The sequence below is a fragment of the Quercus lobata genome, chromosome 5 (assembly GCF_001633185.2).
Source record: "Quercus lobata isolate SW786 chromosome 5, ValleyOak3.0 Primary Assembly, whole genome shotgun sequence".
Lineage (NCBI taxonomy): Eukaryota > Viridiplantae > Streptophyta > Magnoliopsida > Fagales > Fagaceae > Quercus > Quercus lobata.
The window spans coordinates 72,293,465-72,305,196 of NC_044908.1; the positions used below are offsets into that span (position 1 = coordinate 72,293,465).

At 33.9% G+C, this 11,732-nt stretch overlaps 2 protein-coding genes across 3 annotated transcripts; one reads left to right on the forward strand and one right to left on the reverse strand.

Moving 5' to 3' along the window:
* Positions 1-447: 447 nt before the first annotated feature.
* LOC115992002 (glycosyltransferase BC10-like) lies at positions 448-6,497 on the forward strand. Of its 2 annotated transcripts, XM_031116036.1 has the most exons (11): positions 448-697; positions 811-1,151; positions 1,227-1,343; positions 2,009-2,109; positions 2,301-2,372; positions 2,525-2,606; positions 3,416-3,496; positions 4,219-4,260; positions 4,820-4,879; positions 5,130-5,276; positions 5,830-6,497. In XM_031116036.1, the coding sequence occupies exons 2-11, from the start codon at positions 834-836 to the stop codon at positions 5,992-5,994; spliced, it is 1,185 nt and encodes a 394-aa protein (XP_030971896.1). In that variant the 5' UTR covers positions 448-697; positions 811-833; the 3' UTR covers positions 5,995-6,497. The 2 variants fall into 2 exon arrangements, with proteins under 2 accessions (XP_030971896.1, XP_030971897.1); XM_031116037.1 differs by lacking the exon at positions 811-1,151.
* Positions 6,498-8,066: 1,569 nt separating this feature from the next.
* Positions 8,067-11,252, reverse strand: LOC115988738 (peroxidase 29-like). The gene is made up of 3 exons (XM_031112356.1): positions 10,997-11,252; positions 8,924-9,281; positions 8,067-8,505 (listed from the first exon to the last, which is right to left on the reverse strand). Exons 1-3 carry the CDS (start codon positions 11,207-11,209, stop codon positions 8,102-8,104), a joined length of 975 nt encoding a protein of 324 aa, XP_030968216.1. The 5' UTR covers positions 11,210-11,252; the 3' UTR covers positions 8,067-8,101.
* Between the last annotated feature and the right edge of the window lie 480 nt (positions 11,253-11,732).

Genomic DNA, 11,732 nt, shown 5'->3' on the forward strand with positions numbered 1-11,732 from the left:
TCTTGGTCAAAATAATCAAGCTCCACCTTTCAAAAAAAAAAAAAAAAAAAAATCAAGCTCCCATCAACGTCCTTTAATTTTTCCTTCACTTTGATGCATCTCAGCAAAATACAACTTTTACATCATTCTCTTCTACCAAACCCCAAAGAGAGTGAGACAAAACCCAAAAAAAAAAAAAAGAAAGGAAAAAAAAAAAAAAAGAGAAAAAAAAAAATCTACTTTGCTGTCACTCTACTCAAAAATTAAAAAAAAGAAAAAAAGAAAAAAAAGAAAAGAAAAGAATTGAATTGAATTGATACGTATACTTGGGTGTTGACGACGCGGCGTTGTCCTCGGTAAAGACTTTTATTTAAAACACCTTTTTTATTTTTTTGGCCCACACCACACAATCAGGGGCCCCATACGCTCCGTATATCTCTCCTATCAAACAAATTGGAAACTGCTCTACAACTACAACTACACGACACCTGTTGCTCTCTCTCTCTCTCTCTCACTATTTTAAATCACTTTCCGTTTTCAATTTCCATTTCCAAACTCTTCCAGTCCTTTCCACTTTTTCTCGACAATTACAAGCTCCAAACTCCGATTACACACGGAACAGTAAAAAATAGAGATTAGAGATAAAGCGAAACAAGCCTCAAGTCTTAAGAAGAGTTAAGACTCTCTCATCATCTCCATGCACCACCGCTCCTTCAATGTATGTCTCTCTTTCTCTCTTTAAATTGTATTTAATAATTAAAATACTATTACTCTGATTCTGTTTTGTTTTGTTTTGGGGATTTTTTCTTTATTCTTAATTAAAAAAAAAAGGATTAGGAGGTGGAGGAGAAGCTATGACGACGAAGAAGGGCGCAGCAGCAATAGCGTGGTGGAGACACGTAGTAATAAGGTGGTGGAGCTGTAAGTGTAAGTGTCAGTGGAAGCTGAAGCTGTTGCTTTTCCTCTCCGTGGCGCTCACCCTCTACGCTCTCTTCACCTTCCACTCCACACATTCGCCTCCCGATATCTCCTTCTCCTCCTCCTCCTCCTCTCTGTCTCCGTCTCGTCACCGACTACTTCGCCTTCAATTCGACGGCGTCCCTAAGATCGCCTTTCTTTTTCTCGCTCGTCGCAATCTCCCTCTCGATTTTCTCTGGGACTCTTTCTTCGAGGTTTTCTTTTTTTATTTATTTTATGAATGTATGAATTTTCCTATGCTTAACGCTTGGCTTTGTGGAAATTCGCAGAATGCTGACGTGGCGAACTTCTCGATCTATGTTCACTCGGCCCCCGGGTTCGTCTTCAATGAGTCCACATCGAGGTCCACTTTCTTTCGCGATCGACAATTGAAGAATAGCATTCAGGTCTTTTTTCTTCTTCTTAAATTGCTTCAATTCATTTTCCATGTTTCTTAATTTTGTTCAATTTTTAGCTTCTGTTTGGTTCCTGAGAAAACTGAGGAATGAAAATGAAAACCAAAAAAAAAAAAAAAAAGAATTTCGTTACTGTCAGGCTCTGTAGAGTGGAATTTTTTTATTATTATTATTAGTCTTGGGTAATGACAAATCCACCTTCACATTTTCTCGGAAATGAAGTAAATGTCTCTGTTTGATTGCTTAGTAAACATACATGTAGTTTAAATTTATGTGCTTTATTGCTTAGTGCTCCACATAGAATATAAAAAGCGGGAAAATTTACTTATATTATGATATCTTAGTTTCCGATAATGGTAACAAGTTTGGATCTTTTTCTAGGTGTAACTTATTTTTAAAGCAAAATAAGCTCATCCAAACACATCCTAACTAAGGAAAATAGTGATTCCAGGGGAAGGCCTAAGTTAAATAGTGATATTTGAATTATCAGTTCTAGTAATGGAAAATTTTGGACTAAATTTTCTATTTTCCCTTGTTTTCTAGTATATTGTAGGAAGCTAAATGAAGTGATAATGAGTTTTGTTTTAATCTTCTCTTTGGTAATTTGATGTGCTTGACATGAATGTGAATTGGGTTTGGATGATTGGGAATTGCAGGTGGGATGGGGAGAATCGAGTATGATCCAGGCAGAGAGGTTGCTATTTGATGCAGCGCTTGAGGATCCAGCAAATCAGAGATTTATTTTATTATCTGATAGGTCAGAGTTCACTTATATCAAATGAATTTACGTATAACAGCATGTGACTAGAATAATGATTTCAATTATCACCGGACTCAATTTGATGTTGTGCTATATGAAAGATTGGCTATTTTTATTATTTTGTTGAAGGCCCGATTGTGTTTTGGCCTTCTAATTGACATCTGAATTTCGCTTTCTCTATATTGCAGTTGTGTTCCTCTGTACAACTTTAGCTTTATATACAACTACGTGATGGCTTCTCCAAAGAGTTTTGTGGACAGGTAGATGGAGGGCTTTGATTGTTGAGGTGCAAAGCACTGATTTTTTTTAGATGGTTCAGTATCGATAGAAAGTCTTTTTTTTTATTTTTTATTTTTTTATTTTACCCTTTTGTCAATTGAAGAAATGTTAAGTCTTTTATTCCTTGTTGTAGCTTTCTTGATAAGAAGGAGAATCGCTACAACTCAAAGATGTCACCTGTGATACCAAAGGAGAAATGGCGAAAAGGGTCCCAGGTTATTTATCTTTCATTTCAATTGCTGATTTAAATGTATTGAGGTCTCATTTTTTTATTTTATTTTCTTTTGGTGGTTGATTATTGAAAGAAATATTGTTTAATGTTTCTATGTCAGTTGGTTTTTATTTGTGCTTTGTAGTTTGGTTTTAGTAGGATTGTTGGTTTGCGTTAGATGGTGGCTTGTTTGTTTGTTAGCAATGGCTTGTAACTTGACAAAAAGTAAAGTTTGATTTTCCCGAGAACTTTTCTTACTTTGGTACTCTTATATGTGATAAAACATTAGTGTAGTTGGCTTAGACTTAGGAGATTAAATTGTGTGAAATTTGGATATAAGAAGTTGCTGTAAATATCCACAGGATTGTTGTTTGTTGAACTTAACTTTGAAACTACTTTCTCAAAAAAAAAAAAAAAAAAAGTTTTAAAAGACCATCACTTCCGAAATCCATTCCGCTGTTTTTAGATTCACTTTTTTCTTGTACATAAGTTTTTTTGTTTTCCTTTGTTGCTTGTACATAGTTCCTTCATTTCCTTCATCTCTTTGATGGGGTAGCTTCTTTTTAATACAAATTTTTCTTCCCTATCCAAAAAAAAAAAGACCATCACTTCCACTTTGTAGGTTGCTGAGCCAATCTTCTTAATTGGAAAGCAGAATAAACAGTTTTAAAAGCACTACTTGTTCAGATCTCATTACCATTTTCATCACCCCAATTGTCATCAAAACATTATTTGACTGAGGATCAAGATAGCATTTTATTACTATTTATTCATAATCTACCTTTTAACTTGATTTTGATTTTGGGATTGCAGTGGATCACTTTAGTTCGAAGCCATGCCGAAGTCATTGTAGACGATAAGGTGATTCTTTCAGCATTTAAGAAATTTTGCAAGGTATGTGATTGCGTGCTTTATATGAAGTTTATCCCTTTTCTGGTATTTGTCCTTTATAATTTTCTTTGTTTGAGTTTTACTTGTGGATAGAACATCGATATCATGATACTTTTGTTCTTCTTGGAGAGAAGGTTTTTTTTTTTTTTTTTGGGGGGGGGGGGGTGGTAGGGGGGTAGGCTCGGTTTTAATTTTAAAACTGTATATGCATTAGTTTTTGTGGAGCCTTACTCCAATGTGGTGCGTGCTCAAAACTTCAAATGAGATTCTACGTGATCGGTCATAAGAAAATTAAGGGTTTTGTTTAGCAAACTTACACAGGTTTTGAAAGCTACATCTGCATAAACTTTTTGTCCATCATTGAAACTTTCTTTTTTAATCAATTTTTTTTTGCTAATCAACAAATGAAGATATGTTCCTTTACTATTTCACAAGCATGATGGTGTTTTTTTTATATGTATTTTGTTGTCTCTGCTATTCTTTGTTGTCTTTGCCCATGATTGCTAAGTTACAAACATACCCAGTGGGGCTTGCACGTATAACCCCACGATTCACACCGTTTTTATGGGAAAGAACAAATGTCATTTGATCTAGAGCCATTGGTGTGTATTTGCATGCTTTTGAGCTTGTTTCTTGGTTAATCATGCAACAACTTGTTTTTCTGCTCTGAAATTTCGGTTTGGTAAATCGTGCAACAACTTATTTAACTACTTCTCATTTTGCAGCGACGTCCGCCTGTAGATGCCAAAAAGGGGAAGCTGAATATTGTAAGTGATCCTTGATTGCCAATTTTTGTTGATAGATGAAGAAGAATTAGAAGATAGCTTCCTTACCAATCAATTTAATTAATCCTATATTTTAATTTTAAAAAAAATACTTATAAAAAAAATCAAGTTTTTTTCCTCCTAGATTTCTAGTTTAAGTAAATAAATTTGAGGTTAATGTCTACACAATAGAGTTTATATGTAATTAAAAAAAATAGAGTTTATATGCAACCGGTATTGACTGGTACTTTAAAGAGCATCATGTTCGTTAACATAGGAAATCCAGTTACGAGCACATACTTGTTTGCGCTCCTTTTTGTATTTTTTCTTTCTCTTCTAGTAAGAACAATGGATATTCCTGGAATAAATAAAGTGAGATGCATATAAAATGCAAAAATAGAAAGAAAGTTGCAAATCTCATATAATGTGGCTTAGGGTTATTATATATATTATTTTGCAGATGTTGCAACAGTTCCCTTTATCTTATATTAGAATATTATATCTGTTACACCTTTAACTAAATCATAATTTGTTCTATTCTTGGCCTAAATACCAAATGCAGAAACTTCAGAAGCAGCATAACTGTATTCCAGATGAGCATTATGTGCAGACATTGTTAGCGGTATGTCATGGATTTCCCTTTTATCAATGTTACATTTTACATGTTTGCAGCATGTTGTGGTTGCGATCGTTTAGCCACTGTTTTCATTGTTATTCATCAATTCTATCTAATGATTTCTCTCCATCTTTTACTTAATATTGACTGCTTCATTTATTGTGGTGCTCTTTGTTGATTGGTTTTCCACTAGTATCATGATTTCCTGGTGGGATCACTTTATTCATTTTTTTTTTTCTTTATGCTTCCCTGTTAGATGAGTGATCTTGAAGGTGAACTTGAACGAAGAACATTAACCTATACTGTGTGGAACCAGTCTGCTACAAAAATGGAGAATAAAGGGTGGCATCCTTTTACATTCAATTTTGCAAATGCTGGCCCTAAACAAATCAAGGAAATTAAGGTAGTCATTTTGCCTCACTTCCTCTGATTGTTGATCTTGTATATTTAACATTGGATAGAAGGATGTACAAATTGTGATTTTTCTCAATTAAAATTTTCATCCTTTGGATTTATGGTATAGTACTCTTTGTTTAAGCCTTGGGTCTTTGGGACTGCTTCATGGCACAAAATTATGGTGCACTTGGTGATAGTTGGAAGTGAAAATGGGTTTCTTGAATGGAGATGGATAATGCCCTGCAAATGGAGTTATGATGCAAATATATTTTCCTCTTCTTTAAGTAAATGAAAAAATCATTAAAGGAAAATGTGAAAAAGTTGTTGATTGATGCCTGTAACCTTCATTTCTCCTGCTTTGTAATAATGGGATTCTACTACAAAACTGTTATCTGTTACTTTTATTAATCCATACTTTAAACGTGTTATATCACTCTATTGGCTTTTATTTTATTGTGAGCTGTAATACATGCAGTGTGTAAATTATGGCTCTTTTTAATATAAATTTCCATTTCCTCTACTCTCTTTTGTTGTTTAACTTGTCTGTTTTAATTCAACAGGACATCAACCATGTATACTATGAGACCGAGTTCCGAACAGAATGGTGTCGGAGTAATTCTGCCCTTGTTCCCTGTTTTTTGTTTTCTAGGAAATTTTCTCAGGGAGCTGCCATGCGCCTTTTGAGTGATGGAGTGGTTGGTCACGCTGATACCTCTGAAGTCTGAAGTCTGAACTGCTAGGCGCACCCCCATAATTTATGGCTTATCTTCTTACAGCCCTCTAACAATCTAGTGATGCGTTTAAAACTATAATTTGGGCGGCAAGTGGAATGCCTGCTAAAGGTTTACAGAATACATTACACACAGGACCTATATTGATACTAGAGACTAGAGAAAAAGAATCGTACCTGCGGCTGTAAAGTTTCTTCCAGAGACGAAGAGCTGTAGGATCATAAAGTTACTTCCAGAGAGGAAGAGTTGTAGGACCATAAAGTTACTTCCAGAGACGAAGAGTTGTAGGATCAAATAGTTCATAGGGGCTTCAATGCATCATGCTGATGCCCACTGAGAGATCTTTTTGATTAGTTTTAACTTCATTGCATTATTACCATGGCAGTATGACCCATTACATTTTTTATAAGGTTACAAATTTGTAGTTCAGAAAGTTGTTCATCTTCTAAATGTTTTAATTTTTACGAGTTGGCTGATGAAAATGCCCAAAACAGCAATTCTGAGTTACATTCGACCATAGGCAGGAGTAGATTAATTGTGTATGGCCTAGTATGAAGCAATCATGCATGGTCAGAAGGCCTCTCCTCGCATTAACTTAGTATCAGCTGCATAACATTCTTTTCCTTTAGGCTTACCTACGATAATTTGAGGTCTAGCATTGACTAATTTTTGCGTATTTGGTGTATGACAAATTTTATTACAGGAATTGCTTCATTCATGTTAAATTCAGCAGGCTACTCATATTGGTTAAATACAACTATCAAAGATTGTTGCTTGAAGTTCTTCTAATATACTAGCCATAACTAGAAGAAAACTTTATATATATGCTGTTGTATGAGTCCATTGATACAATAATATATTATTAAAAAAAAAAAAGTTAAACCTAGCCCGGTATTTAAAAAATCAATGAAATCATAAGAGGACGATAAATAAAAATTACAGACAGTGGAGCAAATATTTAAAAAAGGAGAAAGTTTCTAGCAAATTTCTTAATCTATATGTACTATTATTTAAAAAGTTTCTCCCATTTGGATTCTTACTTTTGGATGATCAAAATATTCTCAAATTCACCTATTTTAAAATGTTTAAATAATAAGGGTAGATATGTAAAATTACTAATTTTAAAAATCCGAAATTTTAAATAAATTTGAAAAACCATTGTTCCATCCAGTTTCTTTCTCAAGTTCAAATTTAAAAATAATTTTTTTTATAAAGAAAACAGAATAGTATTTTTAGATAGTTTCAATAGGTTTTTTTCCTCTTTCTCGTTAGTAAGTATAGTATTATTACAACTTTTTTTTGGACCTCTTTCTTTCAGGTTAGTCAAAGTATAACATGTTACCACTTCTCATGGAACACTTGCTTCCCGTTAATTAGTATTATTTCTATTTATTTTAAAAAGTCGGAAAATAATTACTAATTACTATTGTTTTGAATACAAAAAAAGTTTCTAACCCTTTGTCCATGGGAGAGGTTTGGGTCCTGTGCCTAGTTGCACTGGACTTGTTGAAATAATGACACGTATCTACTTTTAGACATATGTCACCATCTTAACGGGTCCAGTGCACTGGACCTAAACCTTATCCCTTATCCATATCCCTTAAAATTTTGAGGTTTACGTTTTCAAAGTTTTTTTTTTAATATCAATTTTCCATTAATCCCAATTTGAAGTTACGCATTTGTCCAATGATGTAGAGTGATAAAACTAGCACAAAAAATGAACACTATTATTTTGGATGTGCATGGATGTGTTCGTTTTTTGGTCTCTCTCTCTCTCTCTCTCTCTCTCTCTATATATATATATATATATATATATATATTTTGATACTTGTGGATTTCAGTTAGCTTAATTGATAAAATTTCTGATAAGAGATTTGAGGTTTAATTCCTGTCTACACTAAAAACTGATTGGTGTCTTGTTGAAACTTTCACCAAAAAAAAAAACTTTGGATACGCCTTTCATGTCTTCAAAGCAGATGAAATACTCAAATTAACAATATATATTTTTATTTTTATCAATCAATTTTCTATATAATTTTTCATATGAAATATTGGAGGAAATTAAAAGGCCCTGAGCACGTGCATATCAGGTGTGATGAGGCTAGTTTATATTTATATGGCTGCATTTCTTCCTCACCTCACCTTTCCCTTTAGTTAGAACATTGGTTGAAGAAAGCTTGACAAACGCAGAAGAGAAGACTTGGAAGAAATAGTTCTGATCAATGGCGAAGTGTCTAACAATGGGTGCAGTTCGAGGATCTGTAGAGATGCTTGAGTCAATAGTAAACAAGCCTTTACCCATTAGAACATCTCTGTAATACTGGTTATCAAATATCGTGGGGGTTATGTCGTTTGGAACGAATGTGAAGTTTGATAAAGGAACTCTTGTAGGACATTTAAGTCTTAAGAAGGCCTCATATCCATAATGCATATGACCATTAGGCTGTGGATCGTACAATCTACTAGCAATGTTCATGCAGTGTCCCACACCCAGTGTATGTGCACCTGCAAAGAACAATTTTAAGTTAAAAAAACAAGATGAACTTAAATTATAGTGTACATTTCAAACTTCTAGTGGTACATTTTGTTGGATGTTTCTTTAGTCACTTTAACAATTATAGTAGTATTCAAAGTCCACTTATGAGGAAGACAATTATGTCTGTCTGTGTATTCATAAAAAAAAAACATTCTGTCTATGAAGTTTCTTTTACGCTGATATTTTTACAAAGTAATTAGTAATTTATGATTGGAGTAACATCATTTTTTTTTCTTCATGTGATAATAACTGATACCACTTTTATTAACACCAATCACAACATGTTACCTCATCACTGATTAAAAGAAAGTGAAAATTTGTGTTTCCTAAACTTAACGGTTATTTTAAACATGCTAGTAGGAGTACTTAAATTATTTAGTCCATTACCGATGATAGCGATTGACACCTCAAGATTCATCCCTTTAGAGGCGAAAGTATGAATTAATTCATGGACTTTAATTCCTTGTGGGGGAAGACTTGCATCAGCCTGTTGGTAACTAGAAGTGGTGGAGTCCTTTCTTCCAAGAGGGATCTGAATATGGGGTCCTCCTGAGAATGACACTGATTCCTTGGCAGCTAAAGCAATGATATCTGCACAAGACACCTTTCCAGGACACTCATTTTCCAATATTGATTTTATGTAGCCAATCGTTTCCCGCTTTCTGATAGCAAAGTTTTTTGAAGAAACCGTTTCGGGTTTGTGTTTTGAATTGTCTGAATCGAGCAGGATTGATGCATCGCACCCCTGTATATCATAGCAATTGAAACTCAGTTTGTGTGAGAGAGAATGTACCTTCAAGCAAGTACAATCTCTGTAGGCCTAGAAGCTAATAGAATGAAAGATAATGAAATAAACCATGTACATGGAAAGTGCAGGTAAGGAAAGATAAGCTAGATTATTCTTGAGATAAAGTACATGTAAGAAAGTAATCTTTACTTCTAAGTTAGGTGACTTGTTATTGGTTTCTCTTTTTGACTCACGCAGCTCGTGAAATTGAGAAGTTTTCAGGTTTATAGTGTTTGTTTAAAAGGTTCTAGATATTTCAGGAAAAGATTAATTCATGCATTTAAAAGAAGGCATATGCAATTGATGTTGAAGAGGTAACCCAAGCCTCGCATGAACAAGAGGCAGCCAAATTGCCTAAATCCTAACACACGAGCAATCTATTTCATACATCAAATATATACACCATCCTTCTCACATGCGTGTGATGATACGACTACAAGATTTACACATTATGAGAGAGATAATGTGTATATATATATATATATATATATGAAAATTTTGGGATGTTTCTTAAGGTTAGTGACTATAGAGTTAATTTTCGTAATTCTCTCCATTTTGCATCTTTTGGTAGATTTCTCCTGCTTCTAACCTAATTTTGTGTTTCACACGAAGCAGGTCTAGGTTTTTCTGTATAGGTTGGAGGCTATAACAATACATAGGTATCAAGTTGCTTGTTATCAATAAATTCTAAAGAAGATGGGTTAATTAGGTTTTTTTTAACTAGTAATAGAACTGTTCATGTTACATTTGTGAAGATATGGACTGATTGTAGAAACCTACTTGCTAGAGTTAGACATGTTTATAGAGAAGCTAACTTTTGTGCGGATCAGCAAGCATTGTAGGGATTCAGGGAAGGGGCTAGCAATATTTGTACCACATTTATACCGAGCCACACTGAGTTTTATCGTATGCCTTATTTTTGGTGGGATATTTTGCACCTTGAAACAGATAAACGGTTCTTTGTAAATACTAATTTGATGTAAATAATACTGCCATTTTAGAGGGACAAAAAGAGTAAGTGGGAGACTAGGAACAAAATTAGGGCAAAAATAAAAGGTGTACAACAACTAAAAGTGCAAAACACATATAGGAGTAGGGAGTAAGGACAGACACATAGGAGTAGGAGTAAGGACAGACACATATATATAGATGCAAATTTAATGCATGAGTAGGTGTAAGGACAGACACATATATAGATGCAAATTTAATGCATTTAAAAACTTGCGGTGTGTGGCATATGTACATGTGACTTTTTTTTTTGAGAAAGGTGTGGCACTGGCATGTGACTTCCTCACGTACAATCTACTATTGTGAGATAAATGAGCGAGTAAATGCTGATCGGTCATGTAGTTAGATTAAATGTTTTATAGGTGTAGAAAGAATTTATTTCAAAGAAAAAAGTTACAAAAAAAAAAAACTAAGATTTGGTCCTTGAACTCTACTTCGAATTCAATTTCATCCATGACCTGTCCATGTCAATTTAATTCTTGAAAATTTTCAAATGTAACAAAAAAATATGACTACTTTACTTCTTGTTGTTAACTTTGATCATTGATAGTACAAGATTAAAAATTTTAGTGACATAATCTGTATGATTTGGAAAGCCTAAAAAAAAAAAAAAAACTAGTAAAAGGAGAAAAAAAAAGGAAGAGCAAATGGAAGTGTAACCTCACCTGGACTTGGCAGTCATGGAACATGAGCCGGAGAAAGGCTGCCGGTGCAGTAGCATCAGTCAAGAAAATGCTTGGCATCTCCCTCTTCACTATGGTTTCTAAGTTTGGACATGAATACTTGTAGTAGTCATAAGCCAGTTTTGCTCCATTTATACCAAATGGGATACCTATAAGCACTACTGCTAACACAAATAATGGAGAGCAACCTCCCATTTTCTCAACACACAAGACTGAATAGTGGATTTGTATGGTGGCAGAGTATGTCTCTCAAGGACTAAAAGACTTTTCTTTATATGGTTTCTTGACTTGGCTTTGCATTGATTAATGACAGTTTAAAAAGCATATTGTGGAAACTAGTGGCTTCTTCTGCTTATTCTTCCTCCTAATTGACAGTTGTACTTCTTCACTTTTTTCATGATGTTCAAAGCATGTAGACAATAATGAAGGACCATAACTCAAAAATTATATTATCATGTTTCAGTCAACATTTAATTAACTTATCTTGTCACGGAAAAGAGGGCTCAGGGCCTGCTGTTGTGTTATGGGCAGAGGGGAAAGCAGCATATTTATCAATTTTAACAGCAAAAAAAAAATGAAGTTATAGGTATGTTATTTTTTAAAGAGACTGGTCCAATTAATCCATTGCAGAAGATATCAAAATTGTTTTTTGAATTTGTTTTATTTGGTGGGATGGTATCTTTTGTCAGTCAGAACGCAAATATTTGTACTCATAATG